Source organism: Candoia aspera, chromosome 2 (genome assembly GCF_035149785.1).
Source record: "Candoia aspera isolate rCanAsp1 chromosome 2, rCanAsp1.hap2, whole genome shotgun sequence".
Classification (NCBI taxonomy): Eukaryota; Metazoa; Chordata; class Lepidosauria; order Squamata; family Boidae; genus Candoia; species Candoia aspera.
Window position 1 is genome coordinate 140,618,277 of NC_086154.1, and position 22,658 is coordinate 140,640,934.

Consider the following 22,658-nt stretch of genomic DNA (forward strand, 5'->3'; position numbering starts at 1 on the left):
GAATGGGTCGCTGCCTCTGATGTAGCTTCTCCTGTCCTTGTTGCCCGTTTCCATTCTGCTTATCCCGCTAAGCCAGGTCCCTAAGTTTGTTTTTGGGGAGGCGGTATGTCATGTTCGCCGTTTCAATGTCTTTGATACATTGTAACGTTTCGCATGTCATTAGCTGGATGTGTGTTTCATCTTTCACGGGAGGATGGGAGGATTTATCTCTTGGCTCTGCTTTTGGAATGTGTTTGGGTTATCTGTTATGTTCAAGGTTACTTTCCCAGGCTAGCAGTTCTGACGATTGCCAGCACCTGGGACGGGAAGGGCTGTTGGCAGGGAGGCGGGGTACGTTTGCACCGAGGGTTTTAAGTTTGTATTTGGCATGCTTTTGCTCATTCTCAGCTTTCTCTGTATTTGTCCTAAGTTCCCTAATAAATCAGATTTCATTTAGCAACCTCTTGTGAGTCTGAGTATTTGGGCTGGGCAATCATTACACAGACCAACTTTTAAAACATATATGTTAGAAACCTCCTCACCTCCATGGTGTGAGTCTTTCCAGAAGATGTCTGCCCATAGGCAAAAATGGTTCCATTGTACCCAGCCAGCACATCTGCAAAAGAAAGGAAAGTGAAGGACAAAAATAAACTTGGCCATTTTCACTGTATATCCATTGTTTATTCTCTTTCTGCTGCCCTACCCAAACAATCCTACTAAGCATCTGATATTCTACCAATCCCCAGACTAACCTTTGACAATCTGCATGGCACAGGCATGATACACTTGTTCCTGGGTGGTGTTGGGTGGGAAGACACGGTCAAAGACATAAGGCTTGCCCTGCAGAGGGACACAGAAATATAAAATAGTAGATAAGAATACCCAGATGCTTACATGAAGCATCTAATATATTATTCCTGAAAACCAGTGCCTAGAGGGTGTCAGGATCTAGATGGGGCAAAATAAAATAAAGTTAATTCCCTCCATAATTGAATTGCTGTACATCAGTAAACATCCAGAACACAGAACACTGGAACCAGTAATTACTCCAGCCAAGATCTAGTTGGTGCAGGGGTGGGGGGGCGGGGAGCATGGTTTTGGACTCACAGCTACTACTTAAACAGCAGGTAGAAACTATGGCATTTACCCCACTTTAGCTGGTGTGCCAGTTATGATTCTATCTGGACCAAAGATGTCTTGGAGTCATGTCTTGATTACTGCCCAGCGGGATTACTGTAACAAACTCTAATGGTGCAGACTTTGGAGATGACCCAGAAGCTACAACAGATGAGCCCTGTCACTGTGGATAATATTTCTCTTGAAGTTGATGCACTGGCTACCTACAGGTTCCTGGGCCCAATTCAAAGTGCCCATAATAACCCACAAAGCCCTATATGACATAGCACCAGACTATATTAGATTTCCAGAATTTAATCTGCCTACCCGTAAGAAAATCTCGGAAAAAATCTGTTAAAAGTTATTTTTCTAACTTAAGTTAAGAAGGCATGGATGAGATGATTGGTCTTCTCCATGGTAGTCTCTGCTCTTTCCTCACCCCAGAATTTCATAAATCTCCCTCCTTCAAGGCATGTAGAAGATCACTAGTTTTACTTCACCATGCCTTCAACCCTAGTTAAAGTGTTATTGGGGTCTACCTTAGGGGAGGGTTGATATATTACTATGGCTGGTGGGTTTTTTTTCATTTTTAATGTAACCCACCCAGATTTTTTTTTATTTGGGTGGTCTATAAAAACAGTTAAATAAATAGTACCAATCTCATTTCTCACATCTCCTGTTTCCATAATTAAGCAAGAGGGCAACCCAGCTTAAGGCATTCTTTACTGGAAGGCCATTATATCTCATTCCAAATATATCTGTACAGTATTGAAATAAAATGATTGTAATAATCTTTTACCCTGCTGTTCCACCTTATTCTATTTTTGCTTTCCAAATATCGTGACTCTCTATTTTGTACATCTTGGCTATCTATTTGCTTCACAAGAGGAAAGCACAGAAAACGATTCATTACCATAAAAGATTAAAAAATTCCTATTCCTCAGATCCTTGGAGAATTACCACTCCTCTATCCTATCACCAGCCAAGGTGCTGTATCTACTGTCACGCCCTAGTTTGTGATTCTTCCAACTAACAAGGTCTTGGAATGGTCTTAGTTGCTAGGGTGGTCCACAGCCTTACTTTCTGGGAAAACCAGGCAAAGAATATTTGTTTCAGGGAAATGTCCACTGGAAGATGATGTAGCAATTAGAACAAGGGAAAAATAAGGTTTTGCTTTCCTCAGGGATGAGGCTTTTCAGTCAAATGCATTGCAGAGTGTAAGAGCTTTTCATGTCTGGAGTTTTCCCCCAATCTATCAGAAAGACTCTGTTTACACAATCCATTTAATCCAATCTCTAACTTGGTCAAATGTACTTACTGGCCATTCTAGCAACACACAATCACACTAACTAGGTCAAAAGTTGCCATGTTATGGAATAGAAAATTCCCAGCCACTTTCCCCAGGAACCACCTGGTATTCCATGAATTATTGTACCAGGAGAAGACAGTCAAAGCTTAATTCCCTAATGGCCGGCTAGGCAGGCAGCAGTAGGCTTGGTTTAGGAGCTGCAGATAATCAGTGTACTCAGTGCTGCCAGGCTATGGCAGTGAATTCTGAAAGAAGAGACACTTTTTCAAACACTCTGTCTCTCCAACTCTTTTCCTTGGAAGACAGCTGGGAGGGGTTTACAAACTTCCCCAACTCTTTATTCAGGTATAGTGTTCCCAAAGCACAGCAGACTGGATGTGTGTAACTCAAAACAAGCCTGGGTTAAAAACTCTCTTGCCCCATTATTGACCAAGTTATGGTGTTCTCACAACACATTTACCCCACTATTATGGGTCTGTTTTTGGCAAGGCGAAAGAGCGGAGAGCCTGGGCCAGATCACAAGAGACACAAAGGGGAGATAATGAGTTCCTGCATGGGCTGTGGATAAGGAGCTGTCCAAATGCTGGATTCATTTAAATGTAGATTAGGTGACTTTTTAAAGCCACTTTGCTGCATCTCTATCAGCTACAATTATACATCAAAAAGCAACAGCAAAGACAACAGGCATAACATTGCTCCTGAATTTAGGCCCCCTGCAGTATAGTCCCTGCCCTGTGTAAATTCAAGCCCTGTAGTCTCAAAAGCAATCTTAGACAATTAAGGTGGTATTCACATAGCACACTGGTAACTGAATTGCCCAATACAGTGAAAAATAAACTAGCCAACAGGCTAGCCTTATGCAAGATGCTAACCACATATACAAAAGCTAAACAAGGTTAAAGCCAACCAATTAGCATGCTTTGCCAATGCATCTGCTTCTCTTTATCTGACTTGTTAAAGCATGTGATATGTGACTGCTGCTAAGGGTCATTCAGACCCATTCAACCTGCTTACTTGAGACAGTATAATCTGAACCTGAGGAATACTCACGCAGAATTTCTAAAAAATGGAAGTGCCTGACCTGAAAATCAACTAGAGAATTAGAAAATGAGGAGTAAGCTGAACAGCGCTGAAAAATATATCCAGTGGTTTGGCTTCCTTGTTGGACTGGTTTATAGGACCCATGGGTACAAAATCAGCTACTTATTTTATGTCCAGGCAGATGTTTCTCCATCTGCAGATGCTGTAGTGCCCAAGTTCATTATCTGAAAGTCTGGTCCAGAGCACAAAGCATGTTCTAGCCTGCCATTACTCAACCCATAGTATGTAGTTAACCTGCACCTGCCTCCTACCTTTCTCACATTTCCAGGATATATGAGCTCTAGTTAATTACATCCTGCTGCCCTATTTCTGAGGGAAGCACTCCTTAAATAAATCTGAGAAATAAGGTTGGGGAGGGGAGGGTTAGATGAATGAGAAATGATGCTCTTGGGATTTTTCCTCTAATGTACTATCCTGTTATCCTACAACAGTCCAAGACTGCAGCCTGAAAATTGAGGCTATAGGTAAGCTAAAGTAGGAATGCCCAATCTTTTAGGCAGTGGGCACGTTTGTAATATTGAGAATCTGTCATGGGCATATTCACAAGGTGAATGCTATGATGGCCATGGCCAATCACAAACCATTCATTTGCCAGAAGTATGAGCTTCTCCTCACCTCTCCCTCTAATAGCTCAGGATAATCCATACCACCTCAGCTTAATCTTTTAAACAATATGATGCATCAGGAAGCCTGGAAAGTCTCATGGAAGGTTGCTGTGGAGACACTGGTAGTTCCAGCTACCATGCTGGAGATCTACATGGCCAGAACCAGAGACAAACTCAAGTTAAAATCCCCCTGCATCTCACTAGCATAATAAAAAAAATCTGCATTACAGTACTTGCACAGAATATATACACACACACACACACACATACTGTGTATGTATGTATGTGTGTGTGTGTGTATATATATATATATACATACATGCACACACACATACATACACACATACTGTGTGTGTGTGTGTGTGTGTATATAAATAAAATTTTAATTTCAGTTAAATGAAAAGTTTCATACATAGCTGAAACTTCTTCAGATATTAAAGATCCTAGACTCAGGCCAGCATGCAATTAATTGTGCACAAATCCATTCATCTGAATGGGATGCAGTGTACTTCATCCCATACTGGAATGTGACCCATGCTTTCTGCCATTAACTGCTAGTGATGACTGGTACTGAGATGGCTGTAAATTGCCCTACTATGCCAGGAAGAGGAGATTCTGGCTTAATATTTTCCTTCATTTACCACTAACATCTATATACTACTAAAACTCTCGTGTTTATCTTTGTCTGTTTGTACCCTCAAGTTAGCCCAAACGGTGCATTGTACTGCAATGATTTTTGAATCAAAGTACCTAAAATCCACTAACTTAAGGAATGCGTAAAAAATCCAGGACCCATTACTCCTGTGGAATTGAAATTTCCATGATATTCACACCAGTTTTATTTGCAAAGTTGTGGCTGTTGCAGTGTCTCCGCGGTCACATGATTGTGATTTCTGACCCTTCCTGCCGGTTTTCCACAAGCAAAGTCAATGGGGAAGCCAGCAGGAAGTTGGAAGTCGCTCCCATTCCCACTGCTTTTTTGCCTGCCAATGGTCATTCTGTTTATCTGTTTAGGTATATAAACATTGACTTATTAATGAAGTTTGTTTTCCATTACAACTATTTTTCTTATTATATATATAGTCTTCTTAGATGATCATGGAACCAACCAGCATTGGGGTAAAAAAAATATGGTCAGCCTAAAATTTAATGTCCATTCTGGTCATATCAGACTGTACTACCTTTCTTTCAAAGGATGACGCAGTGGGTCACAGGGTTGTCTAGTTTATAATAATTGTAACAAAAAATCTGTATGTACCAATGCCTGGTACATAGGCTACAACACCAGCCAGTGTTAACTGCTTTAGAGCCATAAAACCTGGTGTCTTAAAGATGTATTGGCCATTCTGATTGAAAATTATGGGAGATAAATTCCCAAAAATGGGAAGATACCAATTTGGGGAAGGTTGCATTATATCTCCTTTCTCATACATCCCTCAGTGACAAATTCTACCTACAGAAATCTTGTTTTGTAGCTTGGTTTACTCCCTTATCAAGATGCTGCATTTAATATTCAAGCTGTACATAAAATTGGTTGAAGGAAGGTGGTGTGAAAGTTAATTCTTACCCGGTAAAAAAATATACAGCCTCAGTCCATCTCACTGTTACCAAAACAAAGAAGAAATAGAAACTGTAACTTCTGTCCAAAAAAAAAAGAATCACATCTAACCCTTTACATACAGTAGAGTGGTTGGGAGAAAAACATGCAAGAAAACAGAATGCTATTATCATAAACAGAAGTCATAAAGGACACACAGCAGTTGCTGGAATTCATTCATAATGGAGTCTTAGCTCTTCTGTAATAAATTACTCATTAGTGGTTTCATGGATGCTAATGTGCATGTTTAATTAGCTTCGGTCTGGCCTGCCAAGAAGAAGCCTGAGAGTTATGGCTTCCAATTATGGCTTCCCAATTTCAACTTTCCTGTTTGGCGTGGCATGGTTATTCGTGCTTTGCTTAATTTGTCCATTGTCCATTAAAGTCAACATTACCTAAAGTAGGGTAATGTCCCACTCATCCCAAAGGTGAGATGAGAGCAATGGGAGAATCAGAAAAGAAAGCAATTGGGGGAATTATCTCACCTGCTCCTCAATGATTCTGGCACTTTGTTCATATTTTTAGTGGCAGGGTGGTGGCTGACATAGAACAATAACCTAATTAATAATGACTGAGCTGTGAATAAGCACAGGTAATTAAGAATGGCCAATTTCAAACCTACCCCGGTGTTCATTCAGGATGATGAGTTTTGTGTCAGTATAAACACACACACACACACACACGGCATAGGCTTTCATGGGCTAGACTCCACTTCATCAGATGCAGCTGCTGAAGTGGATTTGACTTTCCGAAAGCAGAAGCCATCATACTCCTGCTTAGTCCTTAAGGGGCCTTGGGGATGCTATTTTTGCCACAACAGATTTAACATGACTAGCCCTCTGGAAATCGTTTGCCTTTTGGCTAATCCTAGCTTCTTTAGAGCCAATTATATTCAGACACCTAGAGCCTGCCATATTGCTTGTCTTCACAGCCCCTACTGGCACTGCTGGATGGGATGACCAGGTTCTGTAACAAGAAGACCAAGGCCACTGAGACTGCAGCTTCTCTATCATGTGGAAGCAGATGTGATTCCTTCTCCTCACCTACCCAGGGGAAGGGAGATGAAGGAGGCAGCTGGTTCTCCTATCAGCTATTGCTCTATTGGCTCTTGAATGTGGCAGTTTGGGGGTCCAGAAGGGAGGCTGAGAAGGGCAGATCATGAAAGGGTTTCAACCAAGCAGCTTAAAAAATCCATCACCTTCCATATCCAAATTCAAACAGTCAACAGGAATTAGCTTTAGGTCATAGCTGCCATTTATTTAAGCAGATAAGCAATGTGCTTAATTGAACTGCTGCAATTAAGCAGAACTGCAACCAAAGGAAACAGCAGCAGCCCAGAAAGTAAGAGAGGGCACAGAGAAGGGTCTTTTCCTCAGTTGACCTCACCAACAGCACAAATGTGCCCTTGTAACATCTTTTTCTCTCCCATGATTCCCTCAATGTTGTCCTTAGCCAAACAGCCTCAGGTATTTAACCAGTGTTTTCTACAGCTGTGTAGGATTTCAGAAATGATTTGGAAAAATCCTTTGGAGCATGCAAGAGCACACACATAGTATCAGCTTGCAACATAGAGGTCCCGAACGAGCATTTAGAGCCTGTATGGATGGGGTGAAACAAGTTCATGCTCAGTCTCTGAAGGAAGGGACCCAAAACACTTCTACATGATTTTATCAGGTGGGAAGAAACAATTTGAAGAAGGTTGTCCCAAAATATCAAAGGTCCCATGCCATGATAGGTGCCTTAGTAGGTGATCATGGGATTTTTTTTGTTTTGTTTTTCAGCATTATGTTTTGATATTAGTGTTCATTTTGCTGTTCACTGTCTAGTGCCCTTTGCACTGAAGTGATTTATATATGTAAAATAAATAGAATAAACTTAAATTTGATTTTCTTTAAGAGTAAGTATTTGGTAGGCATTTTTTAAAAATTAAGGGATTTTTATCTCATTATTATAGAAAAGCAGTATGGTGTAGTGGTTAAGGCATCAGGCTAGAAATCAGGAGACCATGAGTTTTAGTCCTGTCTTGGGCAAGAAGCCAGCTGGGTGATCTTGGGCCAGTCACTTTCTCTTAGCCCTTGTCATGTTCGCCATTTCAATGTCTTTGATACATCGTAACGTTTCGCATGTCATTAATTGGATGCGTGTTTCATCTCTGTGGGGAGGATGGGAACAGTTATCTTTTCGCTTTGCTTTGGAATGTATTTGTCTTGTCTACTGAGCTCAAGGTTACTTTCCCAGGCTAGCAACTCTGACGATTGCTAGCACCTGTGCCGGGCAGGGCTGCTACGAGGGAGGCGGGATACGTTTGCACCAAGGGTTTAAGTTTGTATTTGGCGCGCTTTTGCTCATTCTCAGCTTTCTTTGTACTTGTCTTTAGTTCTCTAATAAATCAGATCTCATTTAGCAGCCTCTTGTGAGTCTGAGTATTTGGGCTAGGGCAATCATTACAGCCCTAGGAAGGAGGCAATGGCAAACCACTTCTGAAAAACCTTGCCAAGAAAACTGCAGGGACTAGTCCAGGCAGTCTCCAAGAATTGAACACGATTGAATGGATTAAAACAAAAATCTCATCATTATTTTATCATACAGTAGTAGCTTTACACTCACACAAACTCACTTTTAGAATCCATACGGAAAGCTCAACTGGCATAAAAAGTAATCCACAGGATTGATTTAAAGAAACTGGGTCCCAATGCCAGCTTTAGAGCCCTGCCCCTACATACAGCCCTCAATGAACCATGCAGATGGATTCGTACAAAATGAGGTGGTGGAAGCGAAGAAGTCATTGTGCTTTACAAAAAACAGTTATCTGTATTGACAACATGAACTGGGAATACCATAGCACTACTCACCATGCAGTAAACTGGGAGAATAACCACATCAGCCTGATCTACCTGTTTGTTAACACAGAGCTGAGTTAGCCCTGCCCAAAGTTCCCTTCGCCCAAGACAGACGTGAAGCATTCTCCGGGGGGAGTGACAGAGGCAGACAGTCATAGCTTATTTGCTTTTGCACCTTCAGATCACTAGCCTATTGCCTGCTTCCTCCTGCTTGAAGGCCCTCACTTTTCTGGACCCATAAACTGGCCCTGCTAACCCAATTTTAAAAATATCAGTAATATAACAACTAAATAAAAGCAGCTGGTGAAAGTACACCATAAAACTAATTCTACTGGGATTGCAACTGAATGAAAATACCTGAGGGAATAGAAAGTATTTAGCCTGGCGCCAGAAGCATGAACAACTAAGGTACCTCTTGAACTTCCCCAGGGAGAAAATGCCACAGTCAAACCATAGCTGGTGGAGGACTGATGCGGTGTCTTCTTAGCTGACAGAAGTGATGATCTTACCATCTAGACCGATTGATGTGGATGCAACCTTTAGGTATACCAATTCTAAGCTAGATACGATTTTAAAATCTAATACTGGCACATAATACCAATATATGCCTAGAGACTGTCCGGAAATCACAGCAACTATTTGAAGCCCAGATGAAATAAATTTCAATTCCAATCCCTTGGTCTTTTAGCAGCTATATTTTAGATTTATTACCATGGTCTTCAAAAGAAGCCCATATCAAACATTTTATGATGATCTATCACGGTTGACTGCCAGGAGGCTGTCTAAGAACTTTGTCTCATTTAAAAGAGAAGAGAACATAAATTTCTGAGTCCACCCAGATATAGTTTCACCCAGAGCCATCTAGTGACTAAAGCAAATAATGACATTATCCATACAGTGTTCACCACAGGTTTTGCAAGAATGGTAGATTATAACAAAGAAATTAAACACAGACAGTGCAATACAGAATCCTCAAAAATAAATTAATGAAAATGTCAAGTCACAAAATTATTTCATCAATTTGGGCACAGAATGGTGTTAGATTGGTTTTAGCTTCATTCTCTTACATGAAATAGCATAGTATTGTGTACCAAACTGGTTTAATACCTGGAAAAATGCTTCTGTACATATTTGATTTTAGAAGCTATAAAAAGTAATAATTTGGCATTTAATTGGCATCAGCATAAATATTAATTGCCATATATCAAAAAACAAACTCAAATGCTTTTCAATGTATTTTGTGGCTTGTAAATTTATAGAATATTGCTAACCTCAATTTGGCATATTATATCAGATACAATAGGGAAATCTTTTGAGGCATATAGATAGATTAATACATTGAAAGCAAGACATTTAAATTTTCTGAAAATTCACTTTACTTAAGGAAAAAGAAGAGTATTTTTCTCCAATTTGGTCTAGTGGTTAAGGCAATGAGCTAGAAACCAGGAGACTGAGAGTACTAGTCCCGCCTTGGGCATGAAAGCCGGCTGGGCGACCTTGGGCCAGTTACTCTCTCTCAGCCCAACCCACCTCACAGGGTAGTTGTTGTGGGGAAAATAGGAGGAGGAAGGAGTATTAGGTATGTTCGCTGCCTTGAGTTATTTGTAAAAATATTAAAGGTGTGATAGAAAATAATATTAAATAAATAAATAAATGGCTATCTTAGATTCCTTAAGAATTATGATAATGCAAATATACTTTTTTATTTTGAAGAGAGGGGATCCTCTTAAGTTCAAGGTCATCTTCCTTTCGGATAAATATGGTTACTTATGAGAGGGGAGAGAAAAATAGGGACCTCAACGCCCAAGAATTCTAGGAAAGCAGAAGAAGCAGAAAATTGAAAATATTACAACTCATGGACTCCAAAACACTATCTCCTTGGTTCTGCATTTGAACTGAGTCCTGGCCCACTTTCATTTTCAACCACAGTTCTCTTAGCTGGATCTGCTAAGGTAATAATCAGTTTCCTCTGTATGTGCTTTTTCTATCAGTGAAAGCAGCACAAAAATCCCATAATCTGCTTTGGGAGAATCAAGGCAACTGTTGCTGAGTGACTTAATCGGTGCTAACCATATCAGGATGCTGGATGTAGAAAACGGGAACAACATGGGGCAGATGGATGATTGTGTTTGCAACATCAGGAAATCAAAGGAAAAACTGGGAGAGGGTGGCCCCCACTCTCCTGGCCTTCAGAAAGGGAGTTAAGACCTGGCTATGCCACCTCGCTTGGGGCGAGAGGGGGGGTAGTCGATCATGGAGGTGGCTGGTACTGTGATGTGACCGCAATCAATTTCATTAAGACCATCCTGGACTTCATATTTTATATTTTACATTTTTACATTTTTATATTTTTATATTTATTCATATTTATATTTTATAATGAATTCTTATTCTTTTATTTATTGTAAACCACCCAGAGTTGTTGCATGAGATGGGCAGTGGAGAAATTTAACAAACAAACAAACAAATAAATACACAAAACATGATGGAAAGGATTTGAAATAGACAAGAATTTTCCATTCATAAGCAGTAGAAAGGAAATCACAGATTCAGCAGCAGCATCTTATTTTTAATATGAAAAATACTAGGGATCATGGCTACCCATACCATACATGCATTTAAACTCAAGGGAGGCTATTTACTCTGCACATGCCAAGAGAAACTGCCCTAACCCTGTAGTTATGGAATAGAGAAGGAGCTGATTCAAAGTTCATTTCTAGCTTAGTTTAAAGCCTCTTTAAATTTTAGTATTACTTTGCTGCTTCCCACTGATGTGCCTTGTTCACCTAATCACTGGTACTAAGTACTTGTAGAAGCCAAAACGCTTTGCCAAAGCAAAATAAATCCTATATTCATAACATTTTGATGATGGAAAAAGAGTCATTAGGTAAGTAACTCTTTTAAAATTAGATCATTCAGCTGGAAATTCTGTTTCAAAAGTGACCAGCCAGATGCTTCTGAGTGTGTAAACTTGGTCTTCATATTTCTAAGTGGAAGATTCATAAATATTTGTTTGCTTCTTCTTTGCAATCTAATGCTATCTGGTATCCCAAAACACCCAATTTGCACATCTGATGGTTCCTCATCCCTCCTTATCACAACCTGACCTGGTGCAGACATAGTTCCAGCATCAATTACAGTTAATTATTATTATATAGCTTTTGTAAGCTACTTAGATTGCTTGATTGAAATGGCATAAAAAGACTTGTTGTCCTAATAGCCAGGAACCACGCTGAGACAAGGAATAGGTCTCTAGTGTTTTATTACTGCTACATAACAGAGAATCCTAACAAACTGAAGAAGCGTGGGAAAAACCCAGCCATATAAACCCCAAAGGTTAAGGCGGGCCCGATCTGTGTCTCTTTGAATGGCCACCTAATTCCTCAGTGCTACGCATGCGCTTTACAGCCTGGATGGGAGCCCCCTGCTCGCCATCCTCACTCATGACACTTGTAATAAATAAAGCAATAAAAAACATTATTTCCTCTCCTGACATTTCTTCTTAAATGGCTGCTTGATGAAGAATTCTTGAAACCAGAATGCTGACAGCAATTTTATACAATCAGTCTATCAAAAAGGATATTGTCTCTGTGGATTTTGGATTCCCCACCCCCACCACGCCCTAGTTTTAACCCTAACACGTAGGATTCAGTACCGTAGGCACTTTCACAACAGGAAGATATACTTAGCTAGTATGGCTGATGTGACTTTGTCTACCATTTAAGCTAACACAAGTCATTGCATCTCCATATAGTAAATTCTGTAAAATAATTATCTGTGGGATGAAGAAATAGTACAGTGTAAGTCAATAGGCTCATCCCTCATAAGCCAGCTCAAGTTGCACACTCCATCCTGAGTCTAATATGTGAGTAATGGCAGAATCTAATTTATTTGCTGTTAATGGATACTATGATGTCAAAAACAGAGCAAGGAACAAGTACGAACGTGACCTGGAAATCATATACGAGATTCTAATGCATGTGAGAGCTATAGACATCCCTTGTAATACTGCACAAAATATTGCTTACAAGTTTTGAAAGATATTTTTCACGATGAAGGCTAGAAACTTGCTTTTTAAAAAGGGCAAGACAGTCAGAAATAAAGAGTACCAGCTGTCCATATCCAAGATTAAGCCTTTTAAACTAGAAATGGCCAAGTTACTGTTTAAGTAACTTTACTTCTTTACATATTATTGTCTCCCAGGCTCCATCCATTTGTATTCCTGTTTTAAGGCTGATTCACCAAAACATTAATTTCTGTATGAAATACATACACCTTGTGATGAAATGATAGATTACTTACACTGTGTTGAAATAATGCAGGAATTACACTTTCTTATTAGGAAAGTTGGGCAGAAACTAAGGCTACTTGGATAAAGTTTTGCGGACATTTGACTAAAGAAAAAGGAGACAAAAGGAAGAGGAGACAACTATAATATATAAAATAAGAAAAAACAAGAGAGTGACTTTGTGGCTCTTATGAAAAAATAATCATTCTCTAAACAAGAATGGAATTCTGCACTACCAAACTGGCACAACATACAGCTATATTATCTGTTCATACAACCTTCCTGTTAAATAAAGTTTTAACTCTTTATACACAACTGATCCTCTGAGTTAATGAGAGACAAAATGTAATACAATAACACTTCACCACACCTAAAATACTACACTGTCAGGAAAAGAGCGGATCCAAAGATAACATCAGTGTAAAAACATGTGACTATATCATATTGAGGTTGTGGCAGTGGAATTGCAAACTAGAATTATGCTACGCCTCTGCTGAAACACCCCCCCCCGCCATTTTGCTACAGAGTCACCCCAGTACAGAGGAAAAAGCTTTTGCCTCAATGATGGGCCAATTAAAACAACTGGAGGAGGGCATCTATGTTAAAGCAGAACTAGATTAAGGGCTGCCCATCTCTAAGTCAGAAGCCACCACACCGAGTAGATGCAGACTAATGCAGCTCTCTGCGTTTCCTCATCCATTCCCCTTCACCCTATCCGTGAGATTTTCTGCAGTATGTACAGTTCTTCTCCTAATGGTTGCCAGGCTACAATTTTCCTCCCCCCCACCCCCTGTGGGATGTGGCTACTTCTCTCCTGCCTTAAAGCAATAATCATATTTGACTGCAGGAATATTGAAGAAACCCACTGCAGGGAAAGTGGTCACTTATTTCACATTCTGCTGCAGTGAAAAAACAGCAAGAGACAGCCAGGCTGTCGTATGAAGAACATTCAGTGCAGGGGTGGAGAATCTGTGGCCCTCCAGATGTTGTGGAGCTCCAGCATCCCTCATCATTGGCCCTGTTGGCTGGAATTATTGGGGGGTGGGTGGGGTTAGCTCAGCGATCCTTGGAGGTCCAACAGTTTCCTGTGAGCAACTGTTCTATGTTCAATACAGTAAACCCTTTTGTGTGTTAGTGTTTTACATAGTTAAGCTATTAATTACTGGCCACAGTTCAAGTCTTTGCAGTTTACTGTCAAATTTCCTGGAGGATATAAGTCTTCCAGGCATCTTAAATGCACAGTATTTATCTTCAAGTATTTTCTGAGGTTGTTTACAACAGTAAGTAATGCTATCAAAAGATGGCAAAGTTAATTTAGAATGGCATACCATTTACATCATCAAATCACACATTTCTACATCAAGGCAACTGCTCAACGAGTTTATCAGAACAATTTACAAGGAAGGAGGAACTGAACTGTCAATCTTGGATATCTGGAGTGACATCAACAAGACTTCTCCCTCATTCCTTTCTAATCTAGTATCTCCTTGATGGTTCAGATAAACAGCAGATAACCTAAACTGTATTTACATAAAACCTCTTTTATCAATGTGTACATTCCTGAAGAACATTTCCATCTATAAAATCATACTCCCAAAATACGGGATATGTGCTAAATACCTAAATAGCAACACAAGGCCAGGAAAGCAAGGTTCACATGGACTTTCATCAATCTAGTTTAATTCCAGGGAAACAAAGGTTAGAATACAGAATCTTGGAAAGTAAATCAGCAAAACTCCAACCCTCATCTAAGTGAATTAATTAAGGCAGGATCTCTAAATTGTTTGAATTTCTTTCTCCCAGATTGTTTAATTGAATGGCTAACAGCTCTTTTACCAAGTTAAGACAGAAACATCAGTCTGTTCTATGTGTGTATGTTTTGAAATACTTCTTTTTCTTCCTCAGCCACCAGTTATCCTATTATCTATGCAGTATCTTAATTTACAACTTTTCTCTCACTTTTTAGAGGTCTGCCTGTCTAAGAATCTCATACAGAATTAATGCCTGTAACATCCCTCATTATCCTTTCCAGAGCTGCATTCCACAAACACCTTGTCAAAGTTACAGTAAGGAATTCAAGTCTTCCCTAGAATCCTGTTTCCTTAGTCTGGACCCAAATGTTCTTTCCTAAATATGTTCTGAATTACTTATATTAAACTGTGCAGGTAGTACTTCCTCTGTCACATTTCCACTTCCGATTCAATAACAAAGCTATCTCTTTTCCACACTATACTCTATGTACAACTTAGAGAATAGGTCTGTCTTATGCAAGTTTCAAAAGTAGTAGCTGTAGGTGATATTCCTATATACCCTTTTATAGGTGTATCAAGGAACTCAATAAGATTAATATCAGGAGTGTATATACAGCTGCACTGTTAGTTTCACTCAGAAATAAAAATGTTATATTGTAGAGGACAAGGTCACTAGGAAAATTAATCTCAGTACCCTTTTGGTAAGATGGGAATATTCATCTATTTTCTAAATAGGTTCCTTTGAAAATGAGCAAAATAAGCATCCTATGATAATAGGTAGGCTGTCTGTTAGTAAAGGTATTTCATAATGCAGCTTAATAACAACTTACTGTGTTTGTTAGCCATAAGCAACAAGAAATTCCACACAGAATGGGGTGAGTAGGCTAGCTTTCTCCTTGGCCAACATGGAAACCAAGCAGGCTGGTTCAGGAGGGACAAAGTAAATAGAATGACCAGGTGTTCTACCGTACATAAGCCATCCTGGTTTAAGAATTGGAGGGCCCATCGCTGGTAAGCACCTGTATAACAGGTTTTGTAGGGACACGATCTCCTGGTCATAGTCTTTTATACTATGGTGAAGTATATTTCAGTTCCATTTAAAATCCAATAATTATTGTTAAATATGTATTTCAATACACAGATTGGAATATGCAAATTTTAGGCAAATCTGTCTCCTCTTCTATTTTCAAAGTGAAGTGATTTCTTTCTTTCTTGGCCCTGCACAAATGTCCATCCAAGTTAGACCTCACTTGGTTTTTACAAGGTAGATTTTTACATTTGCTAAGTGTGTGTTTCCATGCGAGAAACCTTTTAGCAGGTTAGTTAATCATCTGAAGGCTATAATGATGATGATTTAGAAAATATATTACCTGCTTAGAATCATCACAAAACAATCAACTCTGACACATAACAGCTCATTGGGGATGCAAACCATCGCCAGCAGAGAGCAAAGCCACCCTGCTTGCTCTGGGGGATGATCTCAGCCACAGCAGATTCAAAATGGTTCCTCTAACTCTCCTTGAGTACTGTGGAAGTCCAGAGATAAAGTATGCCAGGCAGCTGGCAGGAAGCTGTACCCCCAAGAGGCAGGCAAAGGTTGGGAGCAACAGGCCAGCAGGCACATTGCTTCCGGCTGAGGTGCAGAGATGGAAAAAACTTGATTCTCTGTGAGAAGGGCTTGTGACACTCCATACTGTAGTGTGTTGCTGCCCTTTTGCTCTGAGAGTGTTGAGGGAGAGGATAGTAAAAGCAGCATTTTCACCATGTGGGGTAGCTCTCATCCATAACGTAGAGATGCAGAATGTAATGAAATCAATAAAATCACATACTACCATAGCAGGTTACCCATCTGTAATTTTTATATCAATGTTCGGATTTTCCCTTTTGCGGAGGATGACCCTTCCTTTTTAACTAAATTTTATATATAACCCAAAAGTCTAGTTATTTGGCTTTTTTTAATGCAACTTGTAGTTACTTTCATTGGATTTAAATGGTATCTTTTTATTCACTTCTCCAACCTGGCTGCTTCCTAGTTCTGTAAACTTCAAGCATATGAAATCTCAGCAATAGCCATTTTGGCTGGGGAATTCTGGGAGTTGAAGTCCATGTATCAGGAGGATGTCCAAGTTGGAGGAAAAGTGAATCAAAAGGTTGTTCTATATCTTCATTGCCACAAATGAGAAGGTAAATCTAATAAAAATTAATGTTACGATATTCATTGGAAAGATGGTAAGTAAATTTGCTTTTTTGCATTCTGAAGTTTGTATGAGTGAGGAGAGTGATTTTTTGAAAAATGGCTTTGCTGTGGTGGCATCTTGCTTGCAGAATGATTTCTCCAGGGCGATTTGCATATTGCCTATGTCTTTTGTTTTTGTGCCAGCAATATTTTTATCTTTCAAATAACTTCAGTCTAAAACTTATTTGTGTCTCTTAGGCCTGTTTATGCTATTTTTCTTCCCTATTGCAAGTTTTATACCATATTCCACTGCTGTTTTCATTCTGCTTTGAATACTTTAGAGTTTTCTAAAAACTACAATAAAACTTTCTGTTTCTGTGTGGTACAGTATAGAAACATTGTGAATAAATAAAGCAAATAAGCAAAAATTAAACATTAAATAAATTAGACAGGAGAGATTTTCTATCAATGTCTATGTTCTTACCAGCTTCCATAAATTCCTTCTCCTCTTTTTAAGGTAAGGCAAAACTTAACTCTGGTGCGTGTCAGGAGAGAGGAGAATGAATAATGGGACTTGGTAAGAGTAAGTACCATGGTAGTTACTCCATTTGCTGACTCAGTGCTGGTGCAATGGAAGATCCAATCTCTGGGTTGCACCATGCAACCCAATTCCCATTTACAGCTATGGAATCTTTATACTAGAGAGGTCCACAACTTGAAGAGCTTTAAAGACTTAAGGATTCCAAACATAGCTAAATCATACTGCATATTGCACGACCAATTTAGCTATGAGACGGGCCTCCCAGAAATAGAGGTTTCCTGCCAAGGCCAACAGCAGACCCATCTTTCATTTTAGCTCCTCCTGAGGATTGTCCAGAAGATCCTCCCCTCAAGAAACAGTCTCCAATTATTCTGAATATCACCCCAGCTAGGTCTTCCATTATTTATGCTGGTGAAGATGATAGATTTAGAATCCACCTTAATTGGATATTACCAGGATAGGAAAACTGATATACATGTTGTAGCCAGTCCTTTACAACATAGGCAAGACATTTTTCAGTGACTTAAGGCTACCCTTAATTTTTCCCTTTTTCTGCTGGGCCCAAGTAATGAAATGGGTCAGATGGTGAGGTGATACTGCCAAAGGGGGTGTGGTGTGACTTCTTCAGGTTAGTGATCTTTAGGATTTTTTTCTTAAAAATCTAGGTTGTATTAGTACATTGCAAAGAATTATACATGGGATTTCTTTGATATCTACTGAATAATGGTGAGAAATACTGTCACCATTTTGTGGTGACTAGTTGCTTGTATTTAGCAGCACAATTTCTGGGAATTGTTAGGGTTTCAGAAAAGGGGTTCATGAATTGTATACACTTAACCCCTATTTTATAGGGAGAGATATTAATAGCAAAAAAAAAGGCACATAGTCATGACAGTTCATTAGAACATATCCAAAAGCAAGTGTTTCAACAATTTTTACCAGGACTAGAGAATCACCAAAAAAAATGAGAAAACTTTTCCCAAATATTTCAGAGGGAAAAAAGCCACAGCTAATTAGACTATTTTCTCTGATGTGTAATGAAACTGATTGCTAACATAAGCTCTTTCCAGCTTGGAAATTGGTTCAGCATCATTGGAAAAAAATCAGCAAACCAAATAATAAATACATAATACATAATCACTATTGCTGATCTCCGTTCAGCCACCACAAGAAGCAGGTGCTGAGGATGGAAAACCAAGTTGTACCTATACCCAGTTGCAAAACCAGTGGCTTTACTTGTTGCCACAGTCAAAGGAGACCTCCCCTGCCCCCCCCCATAAAAAACCTAGAGGCCTTGTGTAATCTCAGCTGGAAAGAGCAGTAAAGGGCAGAAGATCAAGATGGTGAGGGCATAAAAGCAAGGATGTAATTTAGAGATGGATCCAGCAATGGCCTAGAGCTGAGCACAAAGGAAGGGAGTGGTCCTTAGGAAGGAAGGCTCCTAGTCATTGCTCTGAGTGATGACCAAGCAGCAGAGCCCAGGCATCCTGCTGCCTGCTCTCTCTCTCTGCAGTGAAATTCATGCCTTCCTGGGGTTTTCCTCCAAAAGAAGAAGAATCAGAGTTGTATTTCAGGAAAGGCAAATATCCACCGAACTTCAAGTGCCTAAATGAATCCATCTTTTCATAGACCAGTCTTAACTGATCTGGTGATATTTGGGGTAGAGCGTAAGCAATTCCAAATAGTTTGATCCTAGTTTAAATGAAAGACAACTGTAGCCCAGGCTTTACAAAGAAAAAGAAAGGAAGAAATAACACCAATCATGAACACAGGCCCATCGTGTTAAGGAACTCCACTGAAAATCTCTGCTGAACCCACCAACTGGAATGACTTTGCAGTGCAGCAGGGCCAGATCAAAAGGCTTTTTTACATGTCAGGCTTTTCCAAGCCAAGGCAAAAGAAAACAACTTGGCTTCTAAGTGAAAAATAAATTTGAGATCACGGGGCCTTAATTTGCCAGTGCAATAGGAAAGGAGTCAGGCCATGCAGATTGATAACTTGACATCCTGGAACCAAAGAGATGTGCAGTACAGTCAGGGCTGCAACTAGTGGGGGGCAACCGGGGCATGTGCCCTGGGCGCCACGCTGGTGGGGCACCAAAATGAGCTCTGGGGGGGGTGCCAAAATGAGCACTGGGGGGCGCCAAAGTGGGCGCGGAATCCATGTTTGCCCTGGGTGACACAGACCCTAGTTGCGGCCCTGAGTACAGTAGCCTATTTGGGAGTTTGAATCCTCCCATATACCACGAGTAGCTGGGTCACCTTGGGTGGGACCAACCTAATCTTAATTTAGTATCTGTCAGTTGTGTATAATGGCATAACTGGTCAGTGGATGAACCCCTACTTATATTTTAAGGACTGTTGAGGTAGATTATTCATCTGCTGTCCCTCTGCAAAGCAACAACTAGCCACTTCTTAAACATATACAACACTTTTTAGTCCCCCAATGGTAACCAGCCACTGATAAAATAATAGTTTGTGGCATTGGCCCATTATGAGAGAAGGGTTAAGCATAATTGTTCAGCATGGTAGCAGCATATGGTGTTTTCACTCCAAGCAAAATCAATTCCTACCCCTCCCCTTAGAGGGTGTATTTAGCACTCGAAATATCCAAACAATCTAAAGGACAAAAGCCCAGAATTATAACAAAAAGTGGCAAACACAGAGACCCCAAGGACAAGCTTCAGGGGCATTGTCAGACTTGTATAAACAACCAGCAGGCTATTTAGCAAGCCACCTGCATAATTTTAACTCGTATTCTTATACTTATGAATGAAACTGAACATGGAGTATTGTGGGGGTGGATAGAATGCAGTGGGCATTGCCAGAAAATCACAATTGCTGATGTTGGAAAATCAAATTAGGTATCAACTTTACATCTCTGAGTAAATACTCTGTAGGTGGGGATGTCAGGGAGAAGAGGCAGCATAATTTCAATTTGAAGTGACAGAATAATTTTTAGGTTTGGAAAGAGAAGAAAATACATGACTTGCAAAGAGATTCGGGGGAGTGAAACCAAAATTGTGTTTGCTATTGTTTTTTGTTTTGTTTTCCACCCTGTTCTAAGAGGTTCCTTTATTTCTTCCCAAGGAGCCAAACCGATAGCTAAGCTAGCCACACCCAGTGGCTTCAAGCCTAAGGATGCAAACACACATACAAAACTCAAAGCATCTCCCTACCATTACCAATTTTCCCCAGACAGATGGAGAGGCGTTCTTGTTTATGCTGATGGGCTTTTATGCTACAGGAAGATGCAAAAGATTCCACCTGGATGGTTCCTTAGGACACAAAAGAGCTGAATTTAAGCATAAAAAGGACCCTTGGTTTTAAGAGCAACTGGCTCTTGTACCCAGGGGCAGTTTGTCTTCCAGAACAGGCCTGGCTAAGAGGATCAAGTGGTGAAAGCCTTTCATTTCAGAAGCATCCCCAGACAAATCTACATGTTTCTCTCACCTCCAGTATTTGCTTACCCCAATGATGACGGTGTCATCGCCCTGGAAAACTGGGATGAATTTATCTCCCCGTATGATCTCCGACTGATTCAAGGGCCGGAACCTACAGAGCACCTTGATGCTGCATTCATTGATTTCAGTAGTCATGCTGGCTGGGCAATGGGGCTCTGTCCTGGTGTGCAGCTTTTGTAGCTAGAAGAAGTGAAGAGGAGCAGGAGATGCAAGTTCCAAGGAAAGATGAGAGATGGAGGAAGGCAAAAGCAGGTAGCACCAAGGCACTCTCAAATGGAGAACCAAAAAAGGGCAGCCTTTCCTAGATTGTCAACCCACAGCAGCAGAGCAGTTGGCTCTCTCAGCTGGGCTGGTAAGTCTTCCACGCCTGTGGTACCCTGGGATGCTGCTTGCGGTGCCTCTATCCCCCCCTCCTGCTGCAGGAATCGGCAGCATCAGCATCAGGCAAAGGGATGGGCTGTAGCTCAGGGTTAATACTTTTAAGGTGGAGCAACTCCAGTGCCTTAAGGTGGACGTGAAAATTATTTTGAGGGCTTCTCCTTCCAGCTAGTCTCTTCACTTGATGTTCCAGTTGGCACCAGTTACTTTGTTCCTTTTATTTTTCCCACACATAGAAGAGTACAGGGACTCTATAGACAATAGATGTATAGAAGAGGAAATGTTGAAAGGTGGAGTTTGTCATGCAAAGTTTAGAAAAGTTGTTTTTCCCCTTTGTATGCAGCTAGTAAAAGTTCAAGAGACTCTTTCTCCTTTGTTTCATTGTTGCTCAGGAACATTCAGAAAGAAAAAAAAATCACAACTGAATGGGATTTGAGTGGGATGGAACTTACTCAAAGACATCACTGAAAAATTCATCTATGCCTATCATTTATGGAAGATTGGGAAGAGCAAATTGTTACTTTTCCTCACGTTACCTTGTCATGGTGCTGGAGCTTGAGCACCTCAATGATGCCATGAGCTAAACCGTGAAGGGCCACCCAAGACGGGAAGGTCATGACAGAGAGGTCAGACTAAATGCGATCCCTGGGGAAGGTAATGGCAACCCACCCCAGTATTCTTGCCGTGAAAACTAAATGGATCAGTACAACCAGAGATATGTCGGTACACCATCGGAAGATGAGACCCCCAGGTCGGAAGATGGTCAAAATGCTACTGGGGAGGAACAGAGGATGAGTTCAACTAGCCCCAGACGTGATGACGCAGCTAGCTCAAAGCCGAAAGGACGGCTAGCGGCCGACGGTGCTGGTGGTGAACGGCGAATCCGATGTTCTAAGGATCAACATGCCATTGGAACCTGGAACGTAAGATCTATGAGCCAGGGCAAATTGGATGTGGTTATTGGTGAGATGTCAAGATTCAAGATAGACATTTTGGGCGTCAGTGAACTGAAATGGACTGGAATGGGCCACTTCACATCAAATGACCACCAGATCTACTACTGTGGACAAGAGGACCACAGAAGAAATGGAGTAGCCTTCATAATTAATAGTAAAGTGGCTAAAGCAGTGCTTGGATACAACCCAAAAAACGACAGAATGATCTCAATTTGAATTCAGGGCAAGCCATCTAACATCACAGTGATCCAAATATACGCCCCAACCACAAATGCTGAAGAAGCTGAAGTAGAGCAGTTCTATGAGGATCTGCAGCACCTACTGGACAACACGCCTAAAAGAGATGTGATTTTCATCACAGGAGACTGGAATGCTAAGGTGGGCAGTCGAATGACACCTGGAATTACAGGTAAGTATGGCCTGGGAGAACAAAATGAAGCAGGACATAGGCTGACAAAATTTTGCCAAGACAACTCACTCTGCATAACAAACACTCTCTTCCAACAACCTAAGAGACGGCTTTATACATGGACTTCACCAGATGGACAACACCGAAAT

The 22,658-nt window shown here is 40.5% G+C and overlaps 1 protein-coding gene across 2 annotated transcripts in view; it reads right to left on the reverse strand.

The window, feature by feature from the left end:
* KIF5A (kinesin family member 5A) overlaps positions 1 to 21,182 on the reverse strand; it is a 60,619-nt gene extending 39,437 nt beyond the window's left edge. For both annotated transcript variants that reach the window (XM_063293912.1, XM_063293911.1), the window contains exons 1-3: positions 20,773 to 21,182; positions 732 to 819; positions 522 to 595 (exon numbers count right to left, since the gene is read on the reverse strand). In XM_063293912.1, coding sequence (XP_063149982.1) covers positions 522 to 595; positions 732 to 819; positions 20,773 to 20,901 — 291 coding nt within the window. In that variant the 5' untranslated portion in view covers positions 20,902 to 21,182. The remainder of the gene's footprint in view (positions 1 to 521; positions 596 to 731; positions 820 to 20,772) is intronic.
* Between the last annotated feature and the right edge of the window lie 1,476 nt (positions 21,183 to 22,658).